Source organism: Orycteropus afer, unplaced genomic scaffold (assembly GCF_000298275.1).
Source record: "Orycteropus afer afer isolate SDZICR_OR568_19922 unplaced genomic scaffold, OryAfe1.0 scaffold00217, whole genome shotgun sequence".
NCBI lineage: Eukaryota > Metazoa > Chordata > Mammalia > Tubulidentata > Orycteropodidae > Orycteropus > Orycteropus afer.
The window spans coordinates 2,184,360-2,202,570 of record NW_006921804.1 but is presented as its reverse complement, the minus strand read 5'-3'; the positions used below and the strand labels follow the sequence as shown (position 1 = coordinate 2,202,570).

The window sequence follows — 18,211 nt, the reverse complement described above, 5'->3', positions numbered from 1 at the left end:
GCAGATGGTACGCTTAAGATTTATATACTATATTGTATAGAAATTTTACTTAAAACAAAGATGACCTAAAAAGCTGATAGCATTAGACATATGAGGACAAAAGGAAGGATCACAGAACTCCATGACTACAAAGGAAGGCCCTTCGTTCAGACACACTGCTCAAGTGACAAATATTTCCAGACCGTGCTAACACTGACTATATAGAAATAAAGAGCAAAGCCTCTGCCCTTGATGATATTAGTGCAGGGGGTGGGGGGCTGGGGATTCTGTTAAAACGTAGTTTCTGATTCAGTATTATCTGAGGTGGAAATGCAAATTATCAGCAGGTGGTTGAATCAGAATGTACCAGTTCACAGTCTTTGCTGATAGGCTTCCAGAGAGTAGGTATCTAAATTTAAAGAATTACAGAACTAAATGTGATAAAGGAAACTTGAATGTTTTAACTTGGATGGGCTGAAAATTTCATCTTTACAAATCTATATAGTAAAAAAATGTAGATGTGGAGCTGTCAAGAGCCAGACCCACAATAAGTAGACTCACTGGTGATTCTCACTGCCCGGTCAGTGCGGAAATCTTCTGTATCTGGTTCATCAAGATCTTCTAGGAAATTATACTCTGGATCATCATCATCATCTGCCTCATCTAGGGAAAAAAGTGTTTCAGACATTTATTTCCAACTCTAAACTAATAATTCTACTAAAAATTTAAGATTCTCTTCACCACAAGAGTCTGTTCCAATAAAGGACATTTATTCTTTACTTTTTACATAACTTACTCATTTTTCCTTGACGCCTTTGCACAGATTGTTTCCCACAGCTAAATCACCTCACCTATTCTCTCCAACAAGCCAGGTTCCTTCCTTCCTTCAAAATAAGGCTTAAATCTCTCGATGTTGTTGTTGTTGTTATGTGCTGTCAAATTGGACCCAACTCATAGCAACCCCTCCTTGGGTTTCCCAGGTGGTATCACTACAGAAGTAGATTGCCCAACCTACCTTCCAAGGAGTGGCTGGTGGGTTTGAACCACCAGCTTTCTGGTTAACAGTCAAGTACCTTAGACACTACACTAACAGAACTTCAAAATCTCTCGATACCCAGCAAAAACCGTAAAACTGAATATATAGTTTGTCTCAGTAATTTCACTTTGAGTCATGTATCTCATAAAGATAATACCTTTTGTAAAAGTTATTTATACAAAGACAGTGATAGTAAAAACAGGAATGACCCAAATTCCCAACTGTTAGGCTTGAGGCACAAAACACAAAACTGAAGGCTGATACAGCAGAATCTGCCCAGACTGGAAAGTCCCGTATGCTAATGAACTTCCTCTTTGAAAACCCTTCATGTTAATGAAGTGCTGATCCCTGCTACCAGTTAATTGGACCCCACCTTTCTCTTGGTGTCCCCACTTAGGTCCTCTGCAAGACTATAAAACCCTCCCCTCCCAAGCTGGGCGGCGCAACTTTTCGGGCCCCTCTCAGGGACTCATGAACCTCGCCCGGGCCCCTCTCGGGGACCCATAAACCTCGCCCGGAAGCGCAGAATAAAAACTTCTCTTTAATCCAACTTTTGTGCGTCCTCTTCTCCTTGCCGCGACCTTACATTTGGTGCCGAAACCAGGGAAGAGGAGAAGAACTTGAGGGAATTCTAATTCCCCTTCTCCCTCTTCCTCCTGGACCAGGGAACTCCGGGTCCCTGCATCCACCACCAGTAAGTGACATTTTACCCTCCACTCAATGCCTGCTGGAGGACATATGTTTTGTGTTTTGTTGTTCTCCCTCCTCTGGGCTATTTCGATTTTTTGGCTTTGGGCGATGAACCAGTGCCTACTCCCAAATGGTTTGAATTGGTTCTGTTGTAATCCGTCTGTGTCTGACTGAGATGTTGTGTGAATGTTTCTGTGACACTCCAAGATCCAGATTGCAGAGTTTGAGTGGGCTCTCAGTTGACTTCCGTGTGAAGTCAGATAGGCATAATGGTGTTGCTCTGCCCTCCGCTCCGGGGTTTATACGGAGACACCTTAACCAAATACTCACTTAAATCCTCGAGAGAGGAGCAGACAACCGGGAATCTGACTGGTCCTCTGGACATGTCTTTAGTGTAATCAGTTTTGGAAGACTGACTTACCCAGAGGTCTGAGTTTTGTCCCAGAGTTTTCTGCCTGCTCTGGTTCTGAAAAAATCATGGTACCATGTCAGAAACTCCTCTGTCCAGGAGATAGGTCACTCGGGGACACCTGACATCCTATCTTCCCCGGGGTTTTCCCCTCTTCTGACTGTCTAACGTCAGGTGGAGACGTCCACCTATGCAGAATAGTCCTGCTGGCATAGAGTTCTGGTGGTCCTATCCTGCTGCCATAGGGTCTGGTAGCCCTATCTGAAAAACTCAGAACCGATGGGTAACCAAAACTCCAAAATCGATCCGACAACCCCTCTGGGGTGTTTGTTAACAAACCTTCAGTCCTTACTACTAAACCAGGACATCTGCCCCAAATGTCTCATCTTTTACTCCACCATGGCATGACCCCAATACCCACTAGACAATGGCTCTCGCTGGCCAGAGCACGGAACTTTTGACTTTAATGTCCTTACAGATTTAGACAATTTCTGTCGGTGCACAGGCAAATGGCCAGAAATCCCCTACGTCCAAGCCTTCTTTTATTTGCGCTCCCGGCCCTCGTTGTACTCAAAATGTAATACCACTCAGATCCTCCTCACCCTCAAAAACCCCAGACCTCACAAACCCAAACTCCTCTCCCCTCTGAAACTACTCTTGCGACTTCCTCTTCCTCCTCCTCAAACTCACCTGAAAACCTTTCCCCACCCCACCCCAGACCTCCCTCTTACTCTGCAGCACAAGCTCCTCCCCCTCAAGCAGCACCTTCCTCCCTTCCCCTTACACCTATGGCTCCCTGTCCTCCAGTCTCACCTACCTCCCCAGACACCACCTCCTCCTCTGCCTCTCCCACCCTTTCCTCTCCAGACACCCAGTCCAAACACACCAGGCGGTCTCGCAGGAATAAAATACTCCAATGCCTCCTGGCAGGTTGGCAGGCTGTCTCTCACAAAGCAGTTAATTTCGACAAGCTCCATGAGATTACCCGACTTTCTGATAAAAATCCGGCCACCTTCTTGAAACGATTAACCAAAGCCCTTACCCAATTTACCCATCTGGACCCCTCCTATCCGGCTGGAGGCACGGTCCTGGCCACTCATTTCATAACCCAATCAGCTCCTGACATTAGAAAGAAACTAAAGAAAGCTGAAGGGGGGCCCCAAACTCCCATCAGAGACTTAGTAAATATGGCTTTTAAAGTCTTTAACACCCGGGAGAAGAAAGCGGAGGCAGATAGGGAAGCCAGAACCCACCAGAAGGCCACCTTTCAGGCCAATGCCTTGTTAGCAGCCCTGAGCCCAGCACATAGTGACAGAAGACCTCCTTCTGCGACAACTCCCCGATCCTGCTTCAAGTGCGGTAACGGAAGGCACTGGGCCAGATCCCGCCCTCAGCCCGGACTGCCCGTCAGCCCATGTCCAGCATGTGGTTTGAAAGGACATTGGAAGAGTGACTGTCTCTCTGTGTCAAAACATGGAGGGCCATCTTCCCCATCCACTAACCCGCTGTCGACAATCTTGGGCTTGGCCACCAACGACTGAAAGAGCCCAGACTCAACCACCCTGGATCACTCTCGCTGAGCCCAGTGTCACTATCAAGGTAGGGGGTAAGTCAATCTTCTTTTTGATTGATACGGGGGCTACCTATTCTGTACTTCCCTCCTTCTCAGGACCATGTTTCCCTTCCTCAGTCTCCGTTATGGGAATTAATGGGCGACCCTCAAACCCCCCCACGACAGGCCGCATCACCTACTTAATAGATAACAAGATCCTCTCACATTCATTTCTTATTATATCAACTTGTCCTACCCCCCTTTTGGGATGAGATTTCCTCGTAAAAATTAAGACCACTTTAACTTAAACTCAGAACCACTCTACCTCTCTCTTACTATCACTGATTACTACCTCCCCACAGACACCAGCTTTCCCCATTTCTCCTGACCTTGTTAATCTATGCATATGGGATCTCTTCCCCATCCATTACCTCTCATCACCCTCCTATTATAGTACATTTAAAAAACCCTACACAGTTCCCGTCCAAACCCCAATTTCCTATCTCTCACACTCACCAACAGTTTAAAACCTCTTATACAGTGTTTTTTATCTAAAAGACTCTTAATCTCCACTCAATCCCCTTATAACACCCCTATCCTACCAGTGCAAGCAGAACAAACATTACAACAAGTTCTATCCATAGACCCTCGGACACACACCAACCCCTTCCTTTTCCTGGCTCCACTTCATACAAAAAAAAGTATAACCAATATCTACCATTGTTTCTTACACACTTCCCTAATTCGACTCTTATTAACCGCTGTTCCCATAAACGTTACTTCTTTTTCATCCTCCACCTCCTGCCGAAGACAACACAGCCTATACTTCCCTCTTACCCTCATTAATTCCTCTTTACCACCTGTATACTTCCTCCCCAATTCTACTCTTAACTGTACACACTATTTACCTATAAATAGTACCATACACCCTAACAATAATCGTACCTTCTTTTAGTGTAGTAGTATAATAACTCCTTACAGAAATTCTTCCACAGAAAATCCATACCTCCCAGCAACTATCATTCCTCAACTCACACTTTACATGGAAGCTAAATTCTCTATCTTTTCTACAACACTAACCTGGGAAAAAAAGCAGCCTTCCTTCCTATCATAGTTAGTCTTTCTCTAACCTCCACCACCCTGGCTGTTGGGGCACAGTATCACATCAACACAAGAACTAAAAAATCAGTTACAGCTCCTAGTAGAAACCACAGCAGACTCTCTAACCGCCCTGCAACACCAACTAACCTCTCTAGCTCAAGTTACTTTACTGAACCGACAAACCCTTGACCTGCTGACAGCCAAAAAAAGAAGAACATACCTCTTCCTTGGAAAAAAGTATTACTACTATATCAAGAAATCTAGCCACACATAAAAAAAAATATTAACACCTTAAACCATTTGAGTGAAGACCTACGCAGAAAAAAACAGATCAACAACTCCCCATTCCCGTGGTTTCAGTCTCTCCGTTAACTGCCTGGCTACTTCCCCTCATAAACCCATTTATACTAATTACCATCTTCTTCCTCTTTACCCCTTACCTCCTCAGGTTTCTCTGAAACCAACTTGAAGAAATGTCTCCAGTCACAGTAAATCAATTACTCTTACATCCTTACACCCGGTTAAGTTACCAACTGACCACCCAGATCCTTCCAACTCCAACCTATAAAAACCCCTTCACCCACCCGTTCAGCAGGAAGCCCCTTATCCATTAAAAAAGGTTGGAATGTTAGGCCTGAGGCACAAAACACAAAACTGAAGGCTGATATAGCAGAATCTGCCCTGACTGGAAAGTCCCCGTATGCTAATGAACTTCCTCTTTGAAAACCCCTCATGCTAATGAAGTGCTGATCCCTACTACCAGTTAATTGGACCCCACCTTTCTCAGTGCCCACTTAGGTCCTCTGCAAGACCAGTTAATTGGACCCCACCTTTCTCAGTGCCCACTTAGGTCCTCTGCAAGACCAGTTAATTGGACCCCACCTTTCTCAGTGCCCACTTAGGTCCTCTGCAAGACTATAAACCCTCGCCTCCCCTCCCCTCCCCAGCCAGGCGGCAACTTCTCAGGCCCTTCTCAGGGACCCGTGAACCGCACCCGGAAGTGCAGAATAAAAACTTCTCTTTAACCCCACTTTTGTGCATCCTCTTCTCCTTGCCACCAACAATTAAGGAATGACTACGCAATTACAATGTTATGTTAAATAGTAGGCACGTGTAAAATGTTAACATGTAACCATTCCATAAATGTTCACACAGATGAAAAAAGTACAACAAAATACACACCATAATCACAAGTATGAAAATGCATATTCCTATAAAGATAAAAATCAGAAGCTATCAAATAACCAAAAATATACAAAAGAAACATTCATTACTTAAGGCAGCAGAAATATGGATTTTTTTTCACTCATAATTTTCTATAATGTTGATATTATATCTTTTCAGTTTGTTGTTGATGTTGTTGTTATGTGCCGTTGAGTCGGACCCGACTCATAGCGACCCCTCCTTGGATTGCTGAGGCAGTATCACTACAGAAGTAGATCGCCCCATCTTCCTTCTGAGGAGTGGTTGGTGGGTTTGAACCGCCAGCCTTCTGGTTAGCAGTCAAGTGCCTTAGGCACTATGCTACCAGAGCTCCTATCTTTTCAATTACTAAATAAAAAATGTGAAGAAGTCACTGAATTATGGAATCGTTATACTGAGGTCACCCTTACAACTTTAGGTCAGTGCTGTCTAACAGAACTTTCTGCAACAATGGAAATGAATGTGTTCTATTATAGGGAGGCACCAGCCACTTGGGGCTATGGAGAATGTGAAATGTGCATGTGACTGAGGAACTGTTTAAGAAAAGAAAAAAGACTCCCCAAAAAAGAATACCTAAATCTTTAATGTGACAATAAAGATTTTTGCTTTGTTAGGCCTGATTGCACATTGCTAGAATAAAGACTCCATGTTTTTAGTTAAGATGACATTTCTTTAAAATCTGGCTTCAACCTTCTGTTATAATTAACTTGTTTTCTCCCTAAAATACAGTTATCAGTTCTTGCAGCATCTGTGATCCAAGACAGGGCTATCAGTGTCAATAAAGGTTTCTGGGCAGGACTTTGGGACCAGCCACCTGGGCTCTGACAAACACCAGAAACATCTCTTAAGGATTACCTGACTGCTGAGAACTCACAGAAAAATATTCTTTTTAAATTACCCATTGTCCTATCTAACTATTGGAAAATTAACTAATCCTATAAAATAAATGCTGTGTCTCTTTTTCCTCTAGCATGTCGTTGTTATATGCCGTCGAGTTGGACCCAACTGGTAGCCACCCCTCCTTGGGTTTCAAGGCAGTATCTCTACTGAAGTAGATTGCCCAAGCTTCCTTACAAGGAGGGGCTAGTGAGTTTGAACCGCCAGCTTGCTGGTTAGCAGTCACGTGCCTTAGGCACTATGCTACCAGAGCTCCCTCCTTTAGCATGTTGTTGTTGTTGTTATGTGCCGTCGAGTCGGCCCCGACTCATAGCGACCCCTCCTTGGGTTTCCGAGGCAGTATCACTACGGAAGTAGGATTGCCCAACCTTCCTTCCGAGGAGTGGCTGGTGGGTTTGAACCGCCAGCCGTCTGGTTAGCAGGCAAGTGTCTTAGCCACTATGCCTCTAATTGAAAGTGCTGAGCACAGCGACCACGACTCTGGAGTTATTTAGACCCCTACCATCTCTCGATTAACCTCCTAATAAAACTCTCTCCCTCTCCTTGAACTCTGGTGTGGACTATTGGCTGTACCACTCCAGGGCATGAACCCCATCAATCTTTCTGGTAACACCACTATGTAGACATTAAACAGAATAGGTATGTCTATGTATTACAATGGAGAAATGTCTATATTTTGTCAACATTTTCAAGTGAAAAAAAGCAGTTGCAGATGTAGCAAAACAGTATGTATAGTGTAGTATCTTATGTGGAAAAAATTCTTGAGACAAGTATGTACTTGAATACACAGGAAAGATCTATAAAGATATTTATAAACTATTAACAAAGACTGTAGAACTCTTCACTTTGTATCCTACATATGAATTCTTCACTACAAATATCTTTTTGTTGAAAAACAAAATACACACACATTTTTTATTCACAATCATTGGGTAATCTGTACCAATTAACCTCAATCTAACCTGGTCATTGCTTACTTAACACTTACATACCCAGTTTAGAATATATTTATTTGCACTATTTTTATACAGCTTCTCAAATATCAACTCTTTTCAAGTAGGCTTGAAATTGAGTAAAGTCAAAACTATTTCCCCCACCCTGGTTAAGGCAGATAATTAGAACAAATAGGACCCCAGATAGGAATAGATAAGCAAACTTAATTGCCCTCAACTATTTCCCCACACACTTCAATGGGATCCCAGTTGGGTTGGAGACAGATGAGTAAATACAATCAGCTCAGTTCCTTAAGAACTGAATGGAACAAAAAAACATTCTTTCCTGCTATTTCCTTAGGCACAGGTAATAAAACCATTAATGTGTCTTAGAAAACAACTTGAAAATTAACTCTGGCCTGCAGATGCGCAGTGGGACAGAGAGCAGGACAGGAAGCCAATGACAGGAAGCCGGTGTGACTCATCCAGTAGGCAAGCACACTGGCTCAAAATGCTACTGTCCCTTTAAACTGAAGCGAAGGAAATTTCAGCCATCACTATCTCACTCCCAAATTCCTGAAATTTTTATGAATATGTATAACCCTCTCTTATGAAACCTACAAAATTGTAATTCGATGGAAATTCGGGGAGCCAGATCTGAGTACAGGTACCCCTGCCTCCTTGCACTGCCGCTTTGCAATAAATAATTTTTTCTTCTCTTAATCACTCAGTGTGTAAACTGTTTTGGCCTGACGGCGCACCAGGCAGGGACCCACATTTGGTCCTATTTCAGGCTCAGGAGTACACACTGCACCCTACACTTCAAACCAGCCAGCCCTTTTCACTCTCTCTCTCTCTCTCTCTCTCCCCATCCCCTCTCTTTACCCCTCTCCCTCCCTTCCTTTCTCTATTCCCTAACCTCCATGGGCTAGGTCCACAATTGCCAAAGCAAAGGAGCATGTCCAAACTCAGCCTGTCTCTTCATTGCTGCACCCCTACTTCTACTCATATCATGGTTCCAGATAGTCACCTCAAGCATACCAGGCTGACTACTCGCTGGCTCCCATTAACCTCTAGTCCTGGAAGAGGGTTGGTTCTTCCAACGGGCACCGATTTTTACTTTTATTGCTTAGATGTAACCAACTGCAAACTGGCTGCTCAAAATTCAAAAAGCAAAACTTTTTTTGTTGGTAATTTTTTGATAACCTGTTCAATTTCGTCTTTTGTTATGGATCTGTTCAACTTTTCCACCATCAGTCTGTGTTAGTTTAGGTAAGTGGTGTGTTTCCAGAAATCTGTGGATTTCTTCCAGATTTTCAAATTTGTTGGAGTAGAGTTCTTCATAGTATCCTAATATTATCCTTTTTATTTCAGTTGGTTCTGTTGTGATGTCACCCATTTCATTTGTTATTCGTGTTACTTGTATTCTGTCCCTCTTTTCCTTTGTTAAATTTGCCAGTGGTTTGTCGATTTTATTAATCTTTTCAAAAACCAACTTCTGGTCTTGATTTTTCTCTATTGTCTTTCTATTTTCTGTTTCATTGATTTCTGCTTGGTCTTGATTATTTCCTTTCTTCTGATGACTAAAGGCTTTTCTTGGCGTTCTTTTTCCAATTGTTGGAGATGTTGATTTAAAGTGCTGATTTGGGCTCTTCTTTTCTGATGTGTGCATTTATTGCTATACATTGGTCTGTGAGTACTACTTTTGCTGTGTCCCAAAGATTTTGATATGTTATGTTTTCATTCTCATTTGATTCAAGGAATTTTTCAATTTCACTTTTTATTTCTCTCTTACCCAGTCTTTTGTCAAGGAGGGTGTTGTTCAGTTTCCATGTGTTTACTCTTTTTCCATTGATCTTCCTATTGTTGATTTCTAATTTGATAGCACTGTGATCTGAGAAGATGCTTTGCAGTGTTTCCATGTTTTCAAATTTATGAAGGTTTGCTTTATGGCCTAACACATGGTCTATCAAGGAAAATGTTCCATGTGCACTGGAAAAGAATGTGTATTGTGCTGTTGTTGGGTGAAGTGCTCTGTAGATGTCTATAAGGTCAAATTGGTGGCTTGTATTGTTTAGCTCTTCTGCACCTCTGTTGAGTTTGTTTCCAGTTGCTCTATCTTTGATTGAAAGTGGTGTATTAAAGTCTCCTACTATGACTGTGGAGTCATCTATTTGCCTTTTCAACTCTTTCACAGTCTGATTTATGTATTTTGGGGCTCTTTCATTGGGTCCATAGATATTTACTATGGTTATATCTTCTTGTTCAACTGATCCTTTAATCATTATATAATGTCCTTCCTTGTCTCGTATGGTGGTTTTTGTCTTAAAATCAATTTGATAAGAAATTAATATTGCCATTCCTGCTTTTTATGGTTGCCATTTGCTTGATACATCTTTTGCCAACCTTTGATTTTTAGTCTATTTTTGTCTTTGTCTCTAAGGTATGTCTCTTGTAGACAGGATACGATAGATTTTGTTTTCTTATCCAATCTGCAACTCTCTGTCTCTTGAGTGGTGCATTTAATCCATTACCATTCAGTGTAATTATTGACAAGTATGAATTGGTTGCTGTCATTTTGTTATGTGTTTTTTCATGGTGTCCGTGGTTTCTTTGTGTCATATTATTTTCCGTGCTGAGCTCATTATGTTTATGAATCGTGTTATCATTTCCTTTGTTGCTACTGTTTTAGTATTTGCTAAATATTTGTGCTTGTCCTCTTTTTTATTGTCATGTGAAGGTTTATCAATTTTCTTTGAGGTTACCTTGCAATTTATACTTTTATCCCCAAGTTTGTAACAGTCCATTCTATCTTGCAACTCTCTTGATTTCCTCACCATTTAGAAGTTCTGTAACTACACAGTATTTTCCCTCTTTTGGTTTGTAGTTGTCCTCATTTGCCAATTGAAGTCTCTGCTTCCCTGCTTACAGTCTTGTAAGCTTATTTTACTTTGGAAATGTCCACAGCTGTGGTTTCTGGGTTATGTCATCTTGTGTATTAATGGTCGGTTGTTGTTTGCAATTTTTGGTTCTCTGTTCAAAGGACTCTCTTTAGTATCTCTTGCAAAGTTGGTCTGGTTTTAACAAATTCCCTTCGTTTCTGATTATCTGGAAATCTCCTAATTTCATCATCATATTTGAGGGACAATGTTGCTGGGTATATAATTTTTTTGTTGAAAATTTTTCTCTTTCAAGGTTTTATACCATCCCATTGCCTTCTTGCTTGCATGGTTTCTGCTGAGAAATCAGAAATTACTGGTTGTTCTTTGTAGATAACTTTTTGTTTTTCCTGTGCTGCTTTCAGGATTCTGTCTTTGTCTTTTGTTGTGATGAGTTTGATGATGATATGCCTTGGTGACTTTCTTTTGGGGTCTATCCTGTTTGGGGTTCGTTGGATTTCCTGAGTGGATATATTCTCATCTTTCATCATATCAGGGAAGTTCTCTTCCAACAAACTTTGGACAATTTTCTCAGTGGTTTTATTTTCCTCTTCCTGTTCTGGAATTCCAATGACACATAGGTTATTCCTTTTGATGGTATCTCACATGAACCTTAGGCTTTCTTCATGTTGTGTTGATCTTTTTTCTGATTGATCCTTTTCCAAAGAAGTATTCAGGTATTTGTCTTCAATCTCATTAATTCTGTCTTCCATTGCATCAATTCTACTCCTTTGCCCTTTCAATGTGTTATCTATTTCTGACAATTTAGTATTAATCTTCTGGATTTCTATCTGTAGATTTTGACTCATTTCTAATTTTTCATTTATTTTGTCATTTTATTCTTATATTTTCTTTCAAAATTCTTCTAGGGATTTGTCTGTGTTTTTCTTAATATGTCTCTCTATCCTTTGAAGATACCTAAATATAATTCTTTTGAACTCCTTATCAGGGAGTTCCAATGCTGTTTCTTCCTCAGGGATGTGTTCTGGGTCAGTATCCTGCTCCCTTATTTCTACCGCTTTATCTTGCTTCTTTGTGTGTACTATGATGGTCTGTTGTCTCCAAGATATTGTGACATTGCTGTATTTAGATCTCTGTTAACTGTTTGTGAAGAGCAGCTAGGGGTGAGTCAGGCTTTTCTTGGTGGCTGTTTATCATAGGCCCGTTGGTGGAGAAGGAGGTGGTGACTCTCACTCAATAAGTGAAGCTGCAGGAGGTGAAGTTGTGTCGTGTGGGGACAGTTGCTGTCTCCCATTCAGTTAGACAAAAATAACAAATGAATAACCATCAAAAAAGTAAAAGCAAATGGACAAAAACATACCATGTAATCACACAAGAACAGTAACCAAAAAAGAGAAAAGAGAAAAAAACAGTAACAAAACAAAACAAAAAACACCACAGTATCTGGGGAGAGGTCAATAAGAGAATAGGAGAATAATGGAGAAAAAAATGGGAAAAACGCAAAAAAAAAAAATGGAACCAGAAACAGGGAAAAGAAAAAAAGCTGAAAACTGAAACCTGGAAAGGGAAGAATAAAGAATGGTAATAAAAAGGACAAAAGTAGTAATAATAGTAGTAGTTTTAAAACAGACAAAAACAAACTAAAAAAAAAGAAAAAAGAAAAATAATCTGGACAGGGCGAGGCAGGGCACCCAAGCTCCATCGGAGCACACAGACTGGGATGGAATTCCTGCCAGCCTAGAAGGTGGGTGGGAGTGAGGGAGGCCACACTTCCATTCACCAAGAGGGTGTGAGATATAAGAGTAACAAGGGGAACTAACTTCACAAGAAGAGAATCATCATCAGTATTAACAGCCAAAAGCTGATTCCTGTGAAGCAGAAGTCAGGTATACCTCTCTCCAAACTTTTCGCCTTTTCAGTAGTCCCTGCATCGGAGATGTCTGAGGTTCCCAGAAAGCGGAGCCTGTTATTAAGTCCCTGGAATAACACTGTCGCTTTCAATATCAAAAATGGTCAAGCTGCTTGTAAACATTCAAAATGGCTGCACTCTCCAGAAAGGCAAAAGTCCATAGCTCAGCCCGCCTTCCTCTCTGCTGCTTTCCCTTTCACTCCTCAGCCACCAGAGCAGTCCTCTGTGCAGTCCCTGGCTAGCAGGGCTGATTTTTTGGTTAATTCTTAGGTCCTACCACCACTCTTCAATATCCAAGCTGTTTGTGCCTTCAGGATTGCTGCCAGACCGCAACTCCATATGTCTCCATTTTTGGTATTTTCATGCAAATTCTTCTGCTAGTTGGAGTTTAGTCCACTTCTATATCCTTCCCTTCAATGCTCAGGGGTCCTGGATTATCTTCTGTATCTGTGTTAATTGGTTCCCCTTTTCTTTGTTGAAGAGGGTCTGTTCAGTCCTTCTGACTATTCCACCAATTACCGGAACAAAAACCCTTTTTTGTAAATTTCCTGTTCTTACTGCAGTTGTGGTCTGAATATCTTTTCAAATGCAAACTTCCTGACTAGAAAGATTTTTGACCTAAGCTACAGCATTCAAACCAACAGCCAGTGTTTTTCAGACAAAACCTAGTCCCACTTTCAGCATATACAACCAAATTTTGATTGAAGACAGAGTTACATGCTCTGCTATCTAAAATACCCAATTTTCATTTTCTTCATACATTTAAGTCTATTTTCCAACATTTGTTGTTGTTATGTGCCGTGGAGTTGGACCCAACTCAGTGACCCCACCCTGGGTTTCCAAGGCAGTATCACTATGGACATAGATTGCCCAACTTTCCTTCCGAGGAGTGGCTGGTGGGTTTGTACCGCCAGCCTTATGGTTAGCAGTCAAGTGCCTTAGGCACTATACTACTAGAGTTCCCTTTGCCAACACTAGGTAGGTGAAATATTCAATATTCATTTTGCTGTTGTTGTTGTTATGTGCCATCGAGTTGAACCCAACTCATAGCGACTGCTCCTTGGGTTTCTGAGGCGGTGTCACTACGGAAGTAGATTGCCCAACCTTCCTTCTGAGGAGTGGCTAGTGGGTTTGAACCACCAGCCTTCTGGTTAACAGTCAAGTGCCTTAGGCACTGCGCTACCAGAGCTCCTCAACATTCATAGGCTGTTCAAATAAACTCATAACCCTTTTTAAAACATTGCAGTTTCATCTGCTCCACAGCTTGATGATCTTCTCATTCATATGCCTATGACTTAAGACTCTGACTCCTACCAATCATCTGGTTTAACTGGCCTGACTTTTGCTCCAGGCCACTCCAGGTAGGGTTATTCTCCCCTCAGCTACAGTATAGTATCTTTCCTTTCAGCCATTACAGGTAATAGCAACCAAAGTAACCACCTAAGAATCAAACTTTCACTTCCCATGTCCCTTTGTAATTTCTCTGATTTTCATGGTTTCACAAGTCTGGAGCCATTACAACGAATCCTGATTCAGAGTACAACTATAAAAATGGCATCACAGCAGCATCAGACCTCCTCCTCTAACTTCACAAGGAAGAGAATCATCATCAGTATTAACAGCCAAAAGCTGATTCCTGTGAAGCAGAACTCAGGTATACCTCTTTCCAAACTTTTCACCAATTCTGACATCAGCCATCCCTCCCATGACACTCTCCATTCCTATCCTTAAATAATTTATTACAATGGCCACACAAACCTCACAGACCATACTCACAGTTACGGGGTTTGTTAGGGAAATAACAGGTTACATTTCAGGATCAGAAATTACTCAGAATTATAACAGGCACACCTCTCTCTAGCCTGCCTCTCTCCAGCCCGTCCCTTAGTCTCTCAGCCTGGCCTCTGCCCTGCTTGGACAAGTGTTACAAAGCTCTTTAGCTCCACCACCAAGTACCTAGAGGCACCTCAACTCTTGCTCCATGGGTTAATGAACCATTGTTACTGCCTTGCTCCAGGGCCTAGGAAGCCCACTGTGCATCTCAAGCTGGTCTCTTGGTTCCACTAACTCTGCTTTTCAACATTTCTTACCATCAATGGTAATATAGTTCTTTGTCACCCAGGTTTAAGAAGTTCTCAGAGCAGGGATCTAGAGTTCAAAAGACGCAGGTAGTCAGGTCCCCCATTTCTACTGCTGGGAGGCTCATTTTAAGCCTAGAGAGACTTGATCAACTCCTTCGGTAGGTTAGCATACATCTTACACACATGGTTCCACTTCCACAAGGATGTCATGAACCTTATTAGCATTATTATTGAGTTGCCCAATCCCCTTGGTGGGCCTTGAACACCTCATACGCGTAATAGTCCCACCCAGTCATTTGATAGGAGTTACAAAGACTATGGTTAGAAGAACCATATTAAGTAATTCACTGCACTGTAGCAGGGCAGCCTCCTCCCTCCTCTTAGTGATGCTTGTGGGGACCCAAGGTCCTCCTCTTCTACCACAGGGGACAGCCCAAGGAGCCCATCCAAGGCAGCAGACATATCCAGTTGGCCACATCCTGGGGCCCCACCACCCCAAAGCTGGGCTCATAGGCAGAGGTGCCTGCTCCTGCACCCACTATCCCACTCACCCTTGCCCTACATAGCCAGACCTATCCTTCTGGGTTGACCCATGGGGCTACTTCAGGGCCAGCTGAGAACTTTGACCAGCACCTCTCCTGTACACTCCTGCTGTATGCACCGCTGGGGACTCTAACCTGCCTTACCCAGCACACTTACTCCCCTGAGGCCACACAAACCTACCCCTGATATGATGCTGCTTGTGATGCCCACTCACACCACCCCACACCCAGTTCCATCAGTCCAGTCCCCAGGAAGGCACCTGGACTCCCCCTGGCACCACCTCCTGCACTCATCTCTGGGCGTCAACAGGCTGAATAATAGGTTTTTTACATTGTCATAAATGCAAAATGTCAGATCATGAAATAGTTTATAAGGGAGCAGTAGGTATATAACAAATTGATACTATAACACTGAGGAAGATAATAACTTTCTCTGAGATTTAACTATCTACAAAATGGATAGAATTATCTTTGTCCGTGTCCATTCCTTTCTGCAGGGATTGTGAATCCTGGTGTAATGGAGCTCTGGGAAGGCTGACAGAAAAAAGAGGAAATGTCAACAAAGGAACTTCAAGGGATTTATAAAGCCCAATAAATCATATAAAAAATCTTTTAGTCTGTAGATACGTGCTTGCTTTTTTTTTTTTTTTTTTCCCCAGCAACAAGGTGCATAGTTTTCATCAGATTCTGAAAGGAGTAAATGATCCAAAAGCCAGTATCTTAGACTCCTCCTATAAGAAAGACTAAAGGGATAAAATATAAGTTGTTGTTGACTATTAAGGGACTGATTCTTCAATTAGTAGGCAGATAACTCAGCTTTAAAATTCATCTTTTTCTTCTTCATACAATTTTGTGTTCTTTGTTGCTTATTACATCTCTACTCCTCAGGGTGAGTGAAAATTCTGAGATTCAAACCAATTTGATTCTTTGTCTTCTCAAAATGTATGGGAAAAGAAATTTTAAATTTAGGACTAAAATTCAGTTCTTCATAGTGTCGCATTGATGTGGAAAACTAAACAGTAATAGCATAGTGCCTAAGGTACCTGACTGCTAACCAGAAGGCTGGAGGTTCAAACCCACCAGCCACTCCTTGGAAGGAAAGTTGGGCAATCTACTTCTGTAGTGATACCGCCTTGGAAACCCAAGGAGGGGTCGCTATGAGTCAGATCTGACTCAATGGCACATAACAACAACAACAACAAACCATGTATTTGTAAACTCTTGGAGATGCACATCAAACTATTATCATTAGTCTCTGGGGCATGAAAATGTCAGTGTGGGGAGAAGCTTTAATAATTTACTTTATATACTTTGAACTACACCCATTCCTCACTTATCAACACTGTGAGGTTCCAAAGACCAGGCACAAATCAGTACTATGTGAAAAGGAAGAATGACTACCTCATTACATCCTGAGATATTAAAACATTACGTAACTATCAAACTACTAAGAGTCATTACTGAGCCAAGTTGACACATAACACTTAAGCATCAGAGGCAGTGTTATTCTTGTGTCACGCCTCAGTGCCAGATGTATGCCATCAATGCTCAAAACAGTCAGATTTTTCACTATTATCATAAATGTAAAATGTCAGATAATGAGACACTCAATAACCAAGGAATGTTGTTGTTGTTGTTGCTTTGCCGTCAAGTCGGACCCAACTCATAGCGACCCCTCCTTGGGTTTCCAAGGCAATATCACTACGGAAGTAGATTGCCCCATCTTCCTTCCGAGGAGTGGCTGGTGGATTTGAACCGCCAGCCTTCTGGTTAGCAGTCAAGTGCCGTAGCCACTATGCTACCAGAGCTCCCAACCAAGGAATAGATGTATTTAATTTCTTTATACCAAGTATGTATTATTTTTGTATATTTAACATCATCACTAGACATATTTCATGTCACTTTCACACATCTACCTAAAATGCCCTCTTCTTCACTATCGCCATTTTCAAAAATCTTCCAAAGGCCCATCTCAACTGCCACCTCTTTCATGTACCTGTCCATGACCATCCCAAACAGGGATTATCTCTCCTTCTTCTAAAACTTTACAACAGCATAAAAAAATCAAACCCACTGATGTGGATGGAGTCAAGTCTGACTCAAAGTGATCATACAGGACAAAGTAGAACTGTCCCATAGGGTTTCCAAGGTTGTAAATCTTTACAGAAGCAGACTGCCACATCTTCCTCCTGCAGAATGGCTGGTGGTTTCAAACCACCAACCTTTCTGTTAGCAGCTGAGCCTTTAACCACCAGGGCTTCCAAACAGCATAAATGCCACGTTTATAGTATCTGCGTTTATTCAACAACTTCATTCATCTAAAATGAATTACACACTTTGTAACAGGCCAGGCACCCTGTCATTCACTCAGGTTTTATTCCCTTTATCCTTCACAGCATCTAACACAAAGCCTTCAACAAGGAAGGTACTCAATAAACATTTGCCAAATGATGTGATTACAATTGTTAACAGCACCATAAGGTACACTCAAGAACTCGGTACTCTCTTTCATTCAGTTATCCTGACATTCCTAGTCTTACTTGCCCAACCATTTATTCTCTATATTCTTTATTCAAACTATATACTCTCTTATTTATCTTACACGATATTCTCTTCAACACATGAAATCTATGGCAGTGGTAGAGGACACGGAAAAGAAGAGAGACATGCTCTGTCTGTAATCACATTTGTTAGACCATGATCTGATTCAGAAATGTTGTTGTTAGGTGCCGTCGAGTCGGCTCCAATTCATAGTGACCCTATGTACAAGACAATGAAACACTGCTTTGTCCTGTGCCATCCTCACAACCCTTGCCATGCTTAAGCCCATCATTGCAGCCACTGTATCAATCGATCACCTCATTGAGGGCCTTCCCCTTTTTTGCTGACCCTCCACTTTACCAAGTACGACATCATTCTCCAGAGAATGCTCCCTTCTGACAACATGACCAAAGGAGATGAGATGGTGTCTGGCCTTTCT

At 41.9% G+C, this 18,211-nt stretch overlaps 1 protein-coding gene across 1 annotated transcript in view; it reads right to left on the bottom strand.

The window, feature by feature from the left end:
• LOC103203458 (GON-4-like protein) overlaps positions 1-18,211 on the bottom strand; it is a 159,683-nt gene that overhangs the window by 48,391 nt on the left and 93,081 nt on the right. Inside the window, exon 11 of the mRNA XM_007948466.1 lies at positions 541-642. Within this exon, the coding sequence (XP_007946657.1) occupies positions 541-642 (102 nt within the window). The remainder of the gene's footprint in view (positions 1-540; positions 643-18,211) is intronic.